The 14,994-nt window shown below is 43.7% G+C and overlaps 2 protein-coding genes across 4 annotated transcripts; both read left to right on the forward strand.

Annotated features, from left to right (window-relative positions):
• The first annotated feature begins 132 nt into the window (after positions 1-132).
• LOC117600984 (43 kDa receptor-associated protein of the synapse homolog) lies at positions 133-7,428 on the forward strand. The gene is made up of 10 exons (XM_034317134.2): positions 133-3,273; positions 3,786-4,002; positions 4,503-4,654; positions 5,186-5,332; positions 5,403-5,562; positions 5,632-5,832; positions 5,888-5,986; positions 6,049-6,240; positions 6,305-6,504; positions 6,751-7,428. Exons 1-10 carry the CDS (start codon positions 3,236-3,238, stop codon positions 6,959-6,961), a joined length of 1,617 nt encoding a protein of 538 aa, XP_034173025.1. The 5' UTR covers positions 133-3,235; the 3' UTR covers positions 6,962-7,428.
• Positions 7,429-7,585: 157 nt separating this feature from the next.
• Patr-1 (Protein associated with topo II related - 1) lies at positions 7,586-14,958 on the forward strand. 3 transcript variants are annotated; one of them, XR_013063620.1, is made up of 12 exons: positions 7,586-7,712; positions 8,342-8,536; positions 8,621-9,011; positions 9,084-9,187; positions 9,258-9,769; positions 9,839-10,055; positions 10,136-10,336; positions 10,396-10,659; positions 10,757-10,939; positions 11,717-11,795; positions 13,216-13,257; positions 13,320-14,957. XR_013063620.1 is itself a non-coding variant. In XM_076692972.1 (10 exons), exons 1-10 carry the CDS (start codon positions 7,674-7,676, stop codon positions 11,729-11,731), a joined length of 2,121 nt encoding a protein of 706 aa, XP_076549087.1. In that variant the 5' UTR covers positions 7,586-7,673; the 3' UTR covers positions 11,732-12,527. The 3 variants fall into 3 exon arrangements, 1 of the variants encoding a protein (XP_076549087.1); XR_013063619.1 differs by having other exon boundaries at positions 13,216-14,958; XM_076692972.1 differs by lacking the exons at positions 13,216-13,257; positions 13,320-14,957 and having other exon boundaries at positions 11,717-12,527.
• Positions 14,959-14,994: the final 36 nt, after the last annotated feature.

Below are 14,994 nucleotides of genomic sequence, written 5' to 3' on the forward strand. Positions count from 1 at the left end.
CTGGCGAAATGTTGTCGGGGGGTGTGGTTTAATCGCCGATACCGCGTTTTCGCGTCTTCGAAACTTCTCTTCCGCGTTACTCCCGCGTCTCCGTTCGTGCCGACTCACCCCTATCCGCCACGATCCGCGCCAATTTTTCATACGCGCCAATGTCAATATTTCGATACATTGCCTCCTAGTCGGACCGATTGAAATCCTAGGACGGTGAAACGGAAGAAAAGGAATAGATATAGATATAAAAGAGGAATCCGAGGATTTCCGACCACGTTCTTCGGATAGTTCAGATCGACCTTGAACCGATAACCCGTTTACCTACATAAGAAAAGAAACGCGATACCGTAAGCGAACCCTCTGAATCGTTATAGATAATAAAAGGCGGGAGAATGGAGGCGGAAAGCGAGGTTAACGAAAAGAAAACGATGGATCGATGGAGAAACAAATTTCTCAAGTATAGCAAACGCGTGGATCATATTGTTGGTGGGATAGCGAGGATGACGATCTCCGGATACGGTTGATCTCTCTGAACATCCGTGGGGTCACGCGCGCATCGGCCGCGTTGTCGAATGGAATACGTAAGCCGTAAGCGGAGAGAGGAAGCAGGGATGGGGGAGGAGGATGAGGGTGTAGAGGTGGCGGTGAGGGCGGCGGTGGTGTATCGCACCCCCGTAAACGGGACGGTTCTCGTGAAATCTCGGAACAACTCGGAGGCGATCGTGTCGAAAACGAAGAGAGAGGAAGTCGCAAGGCGGACGATCCAGATACGAGAAGAGAGACGAAAAACGGGTCACTCTCTCCTCCTTTCAGGATTCGGTGCCGGCTGGGATACCTACATCCGCCAAAGCTGAAAGTTCACGAAAGGGCAATGCCTCGCCCATTTTTATGGCGAAACGCGTCCACGACGAGAATCAACCGCGTTCACGCGTTTGTCTCCTACCAATTTTCTCCTGGTTGGTATATCTACCTAAAGGTCAGCCGACGTTTTCCGTCGCTCACGATCGCGAATAGGACTCGGTAGGGACATCCTACAAATATTCCTGCTCGATATAAAGCTAGCGGATCGAAATGGTTGTCAGCTGCACAAGGGGTAGCAGAAGCGCGAAGGGATGGGCTGCAGCCGGATATGGAAAAGGCTCGCGCGCGCGTCACCGCCACCCTCTCCGCGTCGCTGTGTGTGTACGAAAGAGAACGGGGCAGAACAACGAAGGGTCGGGGAGGATAACGATGATCGGTGAAAAGGAGAGGAAAGGTAAAACGTGGCGGGAAGGGAGGCGAAGGGGAAAGCAGAGAAAAGCTTGGAACGCGGGGTGAGAGAGCGTAAGGGAAAGAGAGAGGAGAGAGTGGTGCAGCAAAGTGGCGAGAAGAGGAGAGGAGAGGAGAGGAGATTAGAGCAGCGGACCAAAAGGAAAGAGGGTGGTAGTGTTAAGGGAGAGGGAGAGGGTTGGAGCGAGAAGGATGGAGAAGGACGGCGGGATAACAGGAGGGAGAAAGGGGTGTTGGTAGGAGAGAGGAAAGGAGAAGAGAGGAATCGGTCGGGTCGTGCGTTGCGGGCTGCTGCGGCTCGGGCGCGACAGTTCTAACCCGACCATTGCCGGTTGATTTTCGCGAGCACCGAGCACGGGGAGAAGGTTGTCCCCCCGCCCCGACGCGACGGTCGGACGATCGAACGGTCGTACGGTCGAGCCGTTGATCCGTTCCCGGTCCGCGACCCTTCGACAACGCGGTCTCGTCTTCTTCTCGATCGCTTTCCGTCGCGTTTCGTTTCTCGATAACACCCTCTCGATTCGCGACGATACCCAACGGGCGAGGCGACGGAAGAAACACGGACGTCAAAGGAACAAAGGGAAGAAAGGGAAGAGTGAAGTGGAGGGGCGGCAAACGATAAAGGGAGAAGGAAACGTTTTCGTACGGCGGAACATCGAGCTACGGCATGTGGAAACGCGTTGAACCAAACGAGATCGTCGTCGTTCTTTCTTCTCCCGCGAGGACAAAACGTCATTGCGCGCGTTCGACTCTCAAGCGTTTTCCACTATTTCACTCGAGACGGACGCCGAATTTCAATACCGAGCTTTTATACGCTCCGTCGAACCAACGTAGAAAATCATCGCCGACGCGATTTTCGACGCTTAACTCGATCGCCGCTACGATTACCAGCCGATTCCTCCCTTTAGAATTGGCTCGTTCAACAATTTAATCGCCGCGAGACAAGTCGACACGCGAAACCACCACTGACGCGACGTAATCGACTCGAGAAAGGGTTAAAGCGTGTGTTAAATCAAGAGAAACGGTTCCGTGAAAATTCGCGCGCGTTTCTCGTGCGCGCGAAACGAAATTGGCAATGGCATAGGGGGTGGGGGACGAACGAACGAGTTTCAAGATAAGTTCGCGTTATTACCGAACGTGTTCGGCGGTCTTGCTCGAACCTTTAGTACCACTGTGTTCGATACCAAATAGCCATTATCTCTATCAAATATACGTATATGTATCGTTATAGTGTCATAGATTATACGATGTTACTCGTTGAACGATAGAACGAAATTAATAATAAAAAAGCGCCGGACGCTAAAAAAAGAATAGAAACCGAAATCGAATCGAAACTGGATGATTGACGGATCGGTGGTTCGTTTTGTCTGCCCGTACGCTTTCGACTCGCGCTACCTCTCGTACCCGTCCTACGTCGTTTCCAATCTCGATCCCGATCCTAATCCCAGATCCAGCCCGTAATCACGGTTACCGTGACCGTGCTCCTCCTCTTCACCCGCGTTTCCCGGTAATCGCAGTATTTCTTCACGGTGCTCAATTAAACGCAAGTACAAAAGAAAAAGAGAACGCGCAAAAACAGAAGCTATTTTTTCCGAATCGCGCAAATACAATTAACTCCGTCGACGTGGAAAATCTCTGTCCAAAAGCAACCTCGACGAAACAGGCCGGGAAAAGAGCTCTACCTCGAAACCTTTTACTACACGAAGCTACGTATTTTCTTTCGGTCCTCTCCGATATCTCGTCGTACCCGGTGAATCACGGCGAGTCGAGATTCGCGACGGAGCGGTGCACCGATCGAGCCGATGAAACGCAAAGCGGCCCATCTCCGCGATACGAGGGAAAGCCGCGTCGCGTCGAGTTGACGACATCGGGAAACCGGAGGATCGAGCCACGCGATCGAGACGATGCCCGTGATAGCCCGCTCGGAAAACCTATTGCCCCGAGAGAAAAGTAACGTGGATAAACAAACTTAGCCATGTCATGGGAATCTATATCTTCGAGAGATTATCTCGGGCAAGTATCGATTAGATCGGGAATAACCGATCGGTATGGAACGCGACGCGACGCGACGCGATGGGATTAAAGCGGTGGAAAGGCGGTAGACGGAGAAGGGAAACGGAAGGAAACGACGGGAAAGAAAATGGAACGGAAACGAAGGGATACGGGAGGGGCGATTGTCGCGAGTGCCGCGGTGCTCGCCAACTCGGTATATAGGTCAGCAAAAGAGGTCACAGGTGCCTCGCCCACAACGACTAGCAGCTAGCAGCTCGTCCCGTCCGTCTCGAGCTGGCAAACCTTTAGGATCCTCTGCTGTCACCTGCAATCGAACCGCACCGCCTTTCCAACGCGATCCGAGTTCAACAACGTTGCCTCTCGATAATACCGAATATTCTCGTATTACGTAAGATCTTGACCGCGTCTGGTCGCGTTTCGTCGCGTTGCACCGCGGTGCGCCACGCCGATGGAACGGAATATTGGCGACGAACGTTCGACAGCCAAGACCGATCGTTCTTTGCTGTTCACAGCGGTCCGGCCAGCCATCAGTTATCGGCGACCGCTCTGTTGGGTAGTCCGGACGGATCGCGACATCCTTTGGACGTATGCGAGTTCACCGAGGAGGATTATCGGCACCAGGGTTCGAACGGAAACGGCCACTACCAGAACGGCAGGTCCGGGTCTGGTTTGTGGGAATGTCTGATAGGATGCAGACGTCGTTTGGATCAGCATATGGCTCGAAGACGGGTAAATAACGATGACGCGGAATCTCGCGTAACCTTCCTCGACGACTTGCTGGGCTTTTTTTTCCACCCGTTCGCGTTCCGCGGCCTCGACGGACGCTCTTTCTCGGTCATTGCCGAGCGTACACGCCGCGCCGTTACGGATCAGACCGCACGCGACCCGTGGCCTTCCGATCGCGCCGCAACGCGTCCGTGAAATCGATTCGTGTTCGCGGGGTTCGCGTGACTAAACAATCGCAACCTTCGCGCCGATAAAGCAAGAGGAAAGTGGACGGCTTGATTTCCGGTTGATCGGGAAATCGCGTTATCGTCGACGCTCGATCACCCTTCTTAACGTTCTACCCCTCCTCGAGGTCGATCCAAGCTATTTATATCGCGCGGGATCGTTGGATCTTAAACCATCGGTGGAGGAAGTTCAAGGACGAATCGATACGACGTTTAGCGTTTACCCTGAAACGCAACCTTGCTCGCTAATTAAAAATACCGATTCCTTTTTTCATCCAGGTGGAACAAGGCTTGAAACTGTACCGCGCCCACAAACAACAGGCCGCTGTTCGAAAATGGAGGGGCGCTTTGAAAAACATCAGACAACGGGAAGACAAATTTGCTCTTCTCGGATATCTGTATCAAGCTTACATGGACTGGGGAAAGTACAGGTATCGGTATTCTATACCGTCGTCGGTTTTCGAGTCCACTCGTCGAATTAGCGACGCGAGAGGAACTCGTACCGTCTTCTTTCCCTGAATATAGAATATAGGCTAACGCGGCCTCCACTTTTGCACCGTATTTGCATCGTATAATTAATGCGGGACGACCTCTCTGCTGTTGCGCGTTTCGTGACTGCTTCGAATAAATTAATCTAAACGTGCTTTGCGAAGAACGAAAAAAGAACGAATTGGTACATAATCCTTGAATTCGAGTCTACGAAACAGGAAGAGAGAAAAGAGCTTAATAGAGAGATCGTAACCGAAAGATAGTGTGTTTGGTTAACCGGGCGAAAGAGTCGGAAGAAGCTCGAAGATCCTTGACACGGTAACGAAGCGTTTCCGTTTCCGTTTCCGTCGGTTTCTCGAGGCGAAACGCGACAAGAACCCGTGAACTTTACTCGTTACCCTCCATATAAGCTACTTCTCTTTACGAACTCGACGTAAATAAGGATAAAGGAAAGAGAAATCGCGTCGTTTCAGGGATAGCATCGACTTTGGCCACAAACAACTGTGCATCTCCGAGGAGCTGGACTCGCCTAACATGCGTGCAGAGGCATACTTGAATTTGGCGAGGGCACACGAAAGATTGGGCGCGCTCGATAGAGCCTTGGATTACGCGAGACACAGGTACTCGATTTTATTTTACCTACTTTCGAATAAATGCAATCGTTATCGTAACTCATACGCCTTCGCGCAGTTTGTACAACGAATGCGATCAGTGCGCGACCGCTGGACTGGTTCATCTGACGGTAGGCAGAGTCCACTTGGAACTGGCTGGATTTTGCAAAGCTTTGGAAGCGTTTCAGAGAGCGCACAAAATTGCCCATTCCATTCAAGACCCCTCGCTGGAGTTACAAGTAAGCCAATTTATTCGAAAGGCAAGATGATCGGCAAGGGATTACATTAAATCGATGTTCGATTCATAGGTATACGTTGGTCTGTCGGAGTTGTTCTGCAGATTGCACGACGCGGATAAAAGCGCGAGATATGCCGCACGGGCGTACGATCTCTCGAGGAGTTTACAATTGGGCGATTTGAATTCGCGCCATCACAGGGCGGCTCTGCTGCAAATGGCGGCGGCGCTTCGAAAAAAGGGCGAACTCGGTGACGCCCACGACTATTGCTCGGTATGTTTCAAGTAAAGCTTTCTATTGAAAAAGTTTGATCGTTTAATTGGTACAGGAGGCAACGCGACTCTCGCTAGTTTCCGGGGATCAAGCCAGCTATGCCCGAAGCATACGAATAATGGGGGATATCTATCGGAAGAAATCCGACATAAACGTAAGTTGAGCGGGAATATCGCGCGTACCGTCGTCGTAATTTTTCTATTACGCACATTATAGAAAGCGTTTCGGCAATACGAAAGCGCGATGGGTTCCGCGGCAGCGACCGGCGATCGTCTCTGCCAAATGGAGGCGATGGACGGTGCCGCGAGGTGTCTCGAAGCGCTTCGACTTCAGCATAAAATATGCAATTGTCGTCCCCTAGAGTTCAACACGAGACTACTCGAAGTTGCCGGATCGGTCGGTGCTAAGGTAAAACGACACCTCCCCCTATAAATCTATTATTGAATCGTAATTATACATACTTGTTTCATAGTTCCTGGTGCGAACCGTGAGATCAAGGCTCTCGCGGATTTACGGTTCCCTCGGTGACGAAGAACAAAAGGCCCATCACGAAAGATTAGCCGCGGCGATGGAGGAAGACTTGGAATTGCGATGCGGTAGCTGCAACGAGCCGTTCGGTCTCGAGGCCGATTCCTTGGAGGCGCTTCCCTGCTCTCACATATTGCACGCCAGGTGAAACGAACGTTACAGCGTACATAAGTACATACGTACAACGTGATCATTGAAACGAACAATAAAACACAGTGTCGATTTGTGTTCCGTTCCATTCCACTTCCTTTTCGTTCCCTTCTGTTCCCTTCCGTTCCATTCCCATTCCCATTCCGTTCCGTCCCGCTCCGCTCTGTTCCGTTCCGTTCCGTTCCGTTCCGTTTCGATTCCCTCCGCGGCCCGTGTAATCGAGACACGCGTGATTTACAGGTGCGCATACGACATCTTGAAGAGACGCGACAAGAAGAAGAAACGTCTGTGTCCCGACTGTCACAAGTCCGTTAGTTCACGATTGTACCTGCATTGCGAAGACCCTCACGGCATGAGTACTTTGAATCATAGTTCCTTGAGTCTGGCGTCGTTGAGAGCCAGCAGTCTAGCCACGCTAGACGATTGTCACGCTGCCACGAGCAGCGTTTAAACGCGATATCTGTTCGAAACGCGGATATCGTTCGGACGAAATGCTCCTTTCTACGCGATCATCGATGACACGATTGTCTCACGCGCATACGCGTGCCCCGATTCCGACGCGAATGAAAACACCCGCACGAAACCTGGTGACGATCGTTAACCACGAGCACGGCAAACGATCTCTGCTCAAACTATGCGGTGTATACGCGCGATTAAGCTTGCGCAATCTGCCAATTAACGATTAGCATTTAACGTTCTATAACGCGGATCACCGATCGTTTCACTATTCAATTAGGATGAAGAAATTTTAAGGAAACTAGCACAATTCGATGAAAATTAATGGCAATAAAACTGCACATTCTGTTCACTTGTCTTCTATAATCATTTCCCTCCTTCTTCGTTTTCTATACTAGAATCAAATGAACTTATAGTTTACCTTCGCGTAAGTTAAAAAGTAACTAGGTTTTACAAACCTGAATTACAAGTGGAGAAACGTGGAGATGAAAAATTCTTCCTCTGTATCAGCTTTTCAATTGATTTGATTCGTTTATCCGAATCGTTTGAATGTTCCAAGATACGAAAGTATACAGTTTTTGTACTAACATGTGCGACATCTAGAGTACGATTACGAAGTTAGATTAAGACCGCCATGACAGCTGATGCTTTTCGTATCGCTTGACGTTTGGTCAGAACATGTCATTTTGTACACTTAATTTCAACAAATGGCAGACTTCTTTTTCGATTTTGATACATCGCTTGCAGTAAGTAAGCTCGTCCCTCTTCAATATATATTTGGTAGCGAGTTTTGTTTCGAAAGGCTGGCAAATGCAGCAAGAAAAGTACGGAAACGTATGCGGTTTCGACGAAACTCGGATTGTGGTTCTGTTCGTGCACGCAGAAATTTAAGCTGTCCGTGTAATTCCTCGAAAACAAATAATTGCTTATGCAACGCAGCATTCAAAACCTATTTAATCGATTCTTAATATTTTGCTTTCATCCATCCCTTGTTTGTACGTATACCGTTTCTAAAACACCCACTACGTACCATTACCTCGAGTAGCCATGGAGGTACGTCGCATAACCTAACCAATGTTTCGATCCCTTCAAAGGTCATTAACACTGTTACCTTCTTCTCAAGTATCGCTACCTTAATTTTTTCTCCGTTATCGCATCGTTTTCTTCCATTTGTTTCTTTGGCCAGTTTATACATATCGTTTTAGCAGAATTGGCAGAGTATATAACCGTCGAATGCTTCGAAACGGCTTGCGCATCTTTATTGTATCAAAATTTTGTTTGTTTTATAGTCGAAAAAAAAAATATTTTTCATCTAAAAATTGCTGCATCAATAACGCTTTTCACATTCCCTTCTGTTTTTTTATAATCTGTGTAGAATAGCAGTTTAGAAGATGGTCTGGATTGTCCATTGGAAGAAGATGATATTGGAGAAGAGGAGGAATACGATGCGCTAAACGATGAAACTTTTGGGTCTGAAGCCACGATTGGCGATTGGGAGAAAGATCATGAAAAACTTGCAAAGATTACAGAATCCAGTCGTCCGCAGCACCAAAGTGCTGGAGGGAAAAAAGTAAATACGTTTCCTTTAATCTCTTCCTGTCTTATTCTCACCGGCAATGGCAGAATGACTGAATTTTAATAATAATAATTACAGAATGGAGTCCATACCGATATAGAAGATAATTTATCTCATTTGGTGTTAGATGAAAAAGAGGGTATCGTCCCCAGACCTGGGGTATGGGATAGTCCTAATTTATCTGTTCCTAAACCTCGCCCACCTTTAACCTTACCGTCGGCTTTAACGAACGTGTGCACCGTCGAAGAATTGGAGAAAGGTCTAATCGCGAATAGACCTCCTCCAGGATTAAATAAGCTCCCTCAGACGCAGCAACAGAAGCCCGATGGATCGCTTTTGTTCGATTCCCTATCCGGTCCACCGCGTTTCCCACCGGGGTTGGGTATACCACCCCCGCATCCCGTTGTTTTACCACCAAACATGAGGTTTCCGCACCCTCCGTTCGTGCAGTATCCTAGACTACTGCCCAGTAAGTATATTTTGCTTTGATGAGCGAAACGTGCATAGCTTTCTTGCAAGCTAATAATAATTATTCCCACAGATCAACCCGGAAATGTACTGAGATATCCTGTAGCACCACATTTAATGCTGCCGCATCCTGCGCAAAGACAGCCAATTCATGGTTCTTTTTGTAACAGTTTCCCAGTAAGTTTCGTTAAATTACATGCAGCCACATCGATATAACTGTTTCAAAGAAAACAATATATGTTTGCAGCAACCTCCACATTCAAATTTAGGTCATCCTCCATTTTTACGGCCCGATCATGGCATGATGCCTCCTTTTCCTATCAACCAAACTAATCATCAACAACAACAACAACAACAACAACATTCTTTTCCGCATCCTGGAAATCAAAGAAATCAAAATAGGCCCTTTCATCATGTGGAACAGCAAGGAAATCATCAAACCTTTTTTAAAAACAACCAACACCATCGTAATTACGACCGAAATAATCAGCGACAATATCATTATCATCATCAGTATCAAGGAGTAAATGGAGTAAGCAGTTCTGGCGAATACGATGAATATGCTGATCTTATGACTAATCGAGAGAAGCAGTGGTTAATTAACATTCAACTGCTACAATTGAACACAAACGAGCCATATGTTGATGATTATTACTATACCGTATTCTGCGATAAAAGAAATAAACAGAGCACAAATCAGGATCAGAAGGATAAAAAACACAACAATAACAACAACAATGGCTACCATAGAGATAATAGGTAATTATTATTTTCACTCCTTTCGAGATTTATTTAGAATAGTTTAGAATAAAGTTTCATTATTTACAGAGATCGGGATCAGCAATCTCATCATGTACTTCCGAGGCCAGTATACACGCCAATGCAGTTTGAAAACTCGTTAGGTAAACTACAGTTCGCCAGCGTAATTGCACCGCGTAAAGTAATCGACATGGATGTAGTACCAAACAGTGATCCTCAGCAAACAACGCAAATGCAACAGAAAGATACAAAAAGAACGAGACAGTTGTTGCTTGAAATTGAAAGGGTATTTATATCAGATGTTGAACTCGATCATTTTGTCGTGTTACTTGAACAATCGTTATTTTTCTTCTCTATTTTTATCAGTTATACGTGATACAATTGAAGCTCGAAGATTTACACAATCCTTTAGCTCTGCTGAGTGAACAACAAAATCAAGAAGGAGAAAATGAAACAAACGTTGTTAAAAAGACTAGCCCGGAATTAATAAATGCAATGTTGATGGCTCTCCTTCAGTTAATACGAGACGATAAATTAGCAAGTATGCTAAGTATTCGGAAAGGAAAGGTAAGGAAACCTTAAGTCGATCGATTTTTCTCACTGTTCATCTCTATTCTATTGTGCAGACGCTGTTGTTGAGGTTCTTGCCATTCGTGAACGTAACGGACCATCGTAATCAATTAGAAGAGCTGTGGAAGGCTATATTTCGAGGATTAGCCGTAATAGGTCGTAGAGATTCTCATCTGTTAATATCCCTACATTCGGAATTTCAACGTTGGTTCAACGACGTACAAGATTTCGGGACGATACTTCGTCTAGCTCGCTCGCTATCAGACTCTGTTAGTCAGCCTATCAAGATCAATAGTTTGGCTTTTGCTCTTACGAACGAGGTTTGTTTACGATTTTATTAAAACGACGCTTTATTTTTATTTTTTTATTTTTTTCGGTTTTCTTTTTATATCTACATTTCAATGCTTTTCTGTTTAGTTTGGTGTATCCGTAATTGCCTCGATGCTTGAACAAGCAGAAAACTTATACCCTACGGATGATTCCTTATCTTCGGAATGGTCCTCCTTCATAGCAAACATCATCAAAACAATTGGTGAAACTCCGCCATGCGTTGCACCTTGTCAAGCACTTAAATCGATTATCTCATTTAAAAAGCGGAAGGTACACGACTTTGGAACTTCTACTAACCAATGCTAATCCTTCCGAAAAGTCGATGATCGACATCATTTTATAAAAACTTGCTTTTCGTTACGACAGAGGAAAGAGAAATTATGCTGCAGAAGAATTGCAGTAGATACTTCGATACTGCTACATTATTGTCGTTATTAATTTTTCCATACGACGATTATATTTTATCGTAATCGATATCATTATTTTACAGAGTAGACCTTTTATGTGTATCCTGAACGCAGCGGCACAACAGTCGAGATTCGATTTATATCGAAAATAACGTGTTCAGTTCGGCGTCTTGTTCTTGTGCCACGAATGTTTTAACTTTTTCCTTTTTTTCTTTTTTTCTATTTTTTTCTCAGTTATGTCTACTATGTAAAGGTATAAAGTCGATTATTTTCAACGCATAAAGTACACGTGCTATTCTTATAAGTTCTTTGTTCGTAATTTTTCTTAATTTTTTTTTTCTTGTAAAATATATTTCAAGTTAAATTTGCACGATATTAAAATGTAAGTTTATCAGTGTCGTTTAAACACAAACGGTTTGTGCTCGTTTTTTCCGCGCGTTATAGCATAGCGATTCGCGATCTCGAGGGTAATGTAATTCATTGTTTCAAGTTCGATCTTTCTGTCGTCGATATCGTTCGATAGTCGGAACATCATTTTTCGGTTAGACGTAAAAATGGATACTGTAATTTTATGTAAGTTTCTCTAGATCTTTACTTTTCTCATTCATTCTTTTTTTCTGTTCTCTCTTTTTCTTTCTAGGTCTCGGTAAAGTAAGTTTTCTCGACTCTGTTGCGCCAAACGATTGGTAATATGTACGAGCGAACCGAAGGAAAATTAGGTAACGGCAAATATAGATTTTTAACCTTGTTTACAATTTCGATAAAAACTGCATATCGTTATTCGAGAGATTAATTTCATAAGATAACGCTTTATCTTTGCGCAAGAATGGTTGATATCTAAAAATAGTATAGTTTGTTCGTTTGTATTATTTTTTTTTTTTACAGCCTAGTGAAAGGCAGAGAAATCGTGTATGCAATAATTATATAAGTTTGTATGTCGAGAGAAAAGAAATATGCAGTTTTTATATGTAACAATTAACAAAGTAAACTGAACGAACATCAGCGTCAGCTGATTTCAACTTCTTGTTTATTGTTTGTTCGTGAAATATATCCCCTTCTCGTGTGTGTTCGTTAAAACATGATTGTTATCGGCTAAAATATTTGCGTACCTATTTCGTGATCGTAATTATTATCCTATCGCCAGAAAAAGATCGCTGCGACGAATCTAGCGGAGGCGCGGAAAGCGATTTGAAATATACGACGACATGGCCTTTAGTATACAGTATAAGTGGTTACTTTTTATCGCAGTACACATTAATAAATTCTTATGTACATTTAGCTTGTACATAGAGCGACTCTGATGAATGAATGACTTCATATATTTTGTAATTGGATGCGAAAGAGAATTTATTTTTCGCTTCCGTGACATAGCGTTACGTCATTTTTGCAAAGAAAAGAAAAGATTATAAAAAAAAAAACAGAGATATGATGAAAAAGAAAAAAAAAAACAAGATGGATCGCGTTATTTTTTACGATGTCTAGAGCGATCATGAAATCGACAAAGTATAATTCGGCATTTTCAAATTTTCATACGATAACATGTATCGCATTAGATCGCGGTTCAGTGCTAATACTCTTCTCGCAGACCGTAAGATTATGATTTCTAATTTCTACAAGAATCAACTTTAGTAGGATATATGTTGCACTGTGTCTAACCGAATTGTTATTAGATTTTACAAGCTTCCACGTTTTGAACGGTAATTCCAGCAAATCTTCTGCCTTCATATTCGTAAATTCGGTGTAGCATGCGAGTACAGTGTCAAACATAGGATACTTGGGTTTACGTTGCGGACCGATTCTACTTGAAATTTCATGGAAAACTAACTATATTTAGCATTTTGTAAGATAACGATCAAACGATAGCCGAGTTAAAGTAAGCACGTTTCGATTCCTTACTCTCGGATAAAGGATATTTGTTGAAACTGTACAAATTTTTTAATCTTTGAAAGTAAACTGTATCATAAAGTTTCAATCGTTTTATCCTTTGCGTCTCTTACAGATTGTTTTTTATTATTCATTCATTCATTCATTCATTCGTTCGTTCGTTCATCTCAAAACTCATTGTCTTATACGTATGTGCATACGATCCCATGTATGAATTAACTATAATTACGTATATTAGATTTCTTTCTTTTTCAGAGATAGCCGTAACGATAACATTTCTGTATAGTATCGAGCATGGTAAGTAAGCTTCTTTGAGTTCCCGCCTTCCTGGCCCTCATCATATACTTCCTGTTCTTCAGGTTCCGGGGTTGCGGAGTTCCTGGTCCTTCCCAAAGATTTTTCCTTCACCGGGCTTCCTCTTCACAGAACCAGTCCCAAGGGAAACGGTGCAGGAGAGGCTCCTACTACTTCCGTATAAACATTGACACGGAAGAATTTTAATTGGTATTTATGTTTTAATGTTTATAATATTCTGCTTCCTTCTATAACATCATTTCCCTTGGGCAACCTACTGTACTCGATACTGTACACATATCATCTTGATCCACGTAGCACATTACGCGAAGTAAAATGTTCAATTTCATTTATTAAGTACTTATTTTGGAATACAAAACGTAGCACAGTATTTCGCGGAGAAAGTATAGGGAGAAAGATAAATTATAATATCTCGGTACACCACAGGAAAAAATGTGTTTCATCTTTTATTGAAAATATATTTTTATAGGAATACAATGTTTATTGCGTTTACACGAGATGATTGTAATGATGTACTGAAATATAAGATTATCCTTTTAGTAGGAAATCCTCGGGAAAAGGTAGTATTTCGTATTACTGTACCCAGAATGTCCCGATACGCGAAGTTCGATATTACTATTATACTCTCTCCAAAATCACAGATAATATTGATATTACAATAGACTTTCGTTAAATAGCCGCGGTGAGGGTAAACATTTTTCAAGATTCCAAACTCTATGGTTAGTGCCATTTGACAGTGAGCGAAACAGATTATCCCAAAAGAAAATTTCTTTTTCGAAAAATAAAGAAACTTAGAACTATTGGTTTTACACCTTAAAACCGATAATGAAATTATTGCATTTCAATGCGGTGTGAAATAGGTTCGATGGATCCTTCTGAAGAAAAGGATCAGAATTAAAAAAATAGCGTGTTCGCTCGAAAAATTGGTTTTACTACTTTATGTTAACCGAATCGTAGCTCTCAGCTCGATATCGTTTTCTAAAAATTATCGTCTGACAAATGTTTAGAAAACGATACCGATTACCAGGTCACACCGCGTGGAGGTGGCTACGATAGTGACCCACCTAAAAGAATAAAATTTTCAAAAAGAGATAAGATTAAATACCAATTGAAACGATAAGTTGTTGAAACAGAAAATATAATTTCAGCAATAATTGAGAAAATAACAATTGAACAATAAAATATAATACCACAATTTTTCAATTACCATTGAAATGGTAGAAGCCGAGAAGAGAAAATCTAATTACCATTACAATCTCACAATCAGAGATATTTAATAAAATGAGAACTTACCCAGACTATCCATCCGAAGATGGAGAGCGTGAATGATCAAACTCTATGGTTTACAATGATCTATATGTGCCAAAACCACACCATAAAATACAATAAAGCACATGCAGGTACACGGGGTTCCACACCACACGTCACATTAATGCACCTGTATAAAAATGTCATAACACATGGGAAACACCATAGGCACACACAGTAACACATGTAGTAACACACTAATAAATCCATACACGAATATCCATGGTATCAAGCCGTACCGGTATATATTTAACAGATTGATTCGTATCCTTCACCGGTCGCGATAAGACTGACTAGATTTGACCCCCTTCTAGGTCGCTCTTCGTCGAGTTGTTGATATTAGGATACCGGCGTGCCCAAACAAGCATGACGTTCCGCTTCACCGGTTCTACGGCCAGTTGTATTTAAATA

This window comes from Osmia lignaria, chromosome 16 (assembly GCF_051020975.1).
Source record: "Osmia lignaria lignaria isolate PbOS001 chromosome 16, iyOsmLign1, whole genome shotgun sequence".
In the NCBI taxonomy this organism is placed as follows: Eukaryota; Metazoa; Arthropoda; class Insecta; order Hymenoptera; family Megachilidae; genus Osmia; species Osmia lignaria.

Coding starts and splice junctions, on each gene's coding strand:
- LOC117600984 (XM_034317134.2), top strand. CDS start 3,236: ATGTCATGGGAATCTATATCTTCGAGAGATTATCTCGG. Junction 5,333..5,402: donor TTGGATTACGCGAGACACAG/GTACTCGATTTT, acceptor GCCTTCGCGCAG/TTTGTACAACGAATGCGATC. Junction 6,241..6,304: donor CCGGATCGGTCGGTGCTAAG/GTAAAACGACAC, acceptor CTTGTTTCATAG/TTCCTGGTGCGAACCGTGAG.
- Patr-1 (XM_076692972.1), top strand. CDS start 7,674: ATGGCAGACTTCTTTTTCGATTTTGATACATCGCTTGCA. Junction 9,012..9,083: donor GTATCCTAGACTACTGCCCA/GTAAGTATATTT, acceptor TTATTCCCACAG/ATCAACCCGGAAATGTACTG. Junction 9,770..9,838: donor GGCTACCATAGAGATAATAG/GTAATTATTATT, acceptor CATTATTTACAG/AGATCGGGATCAGCAATCTC.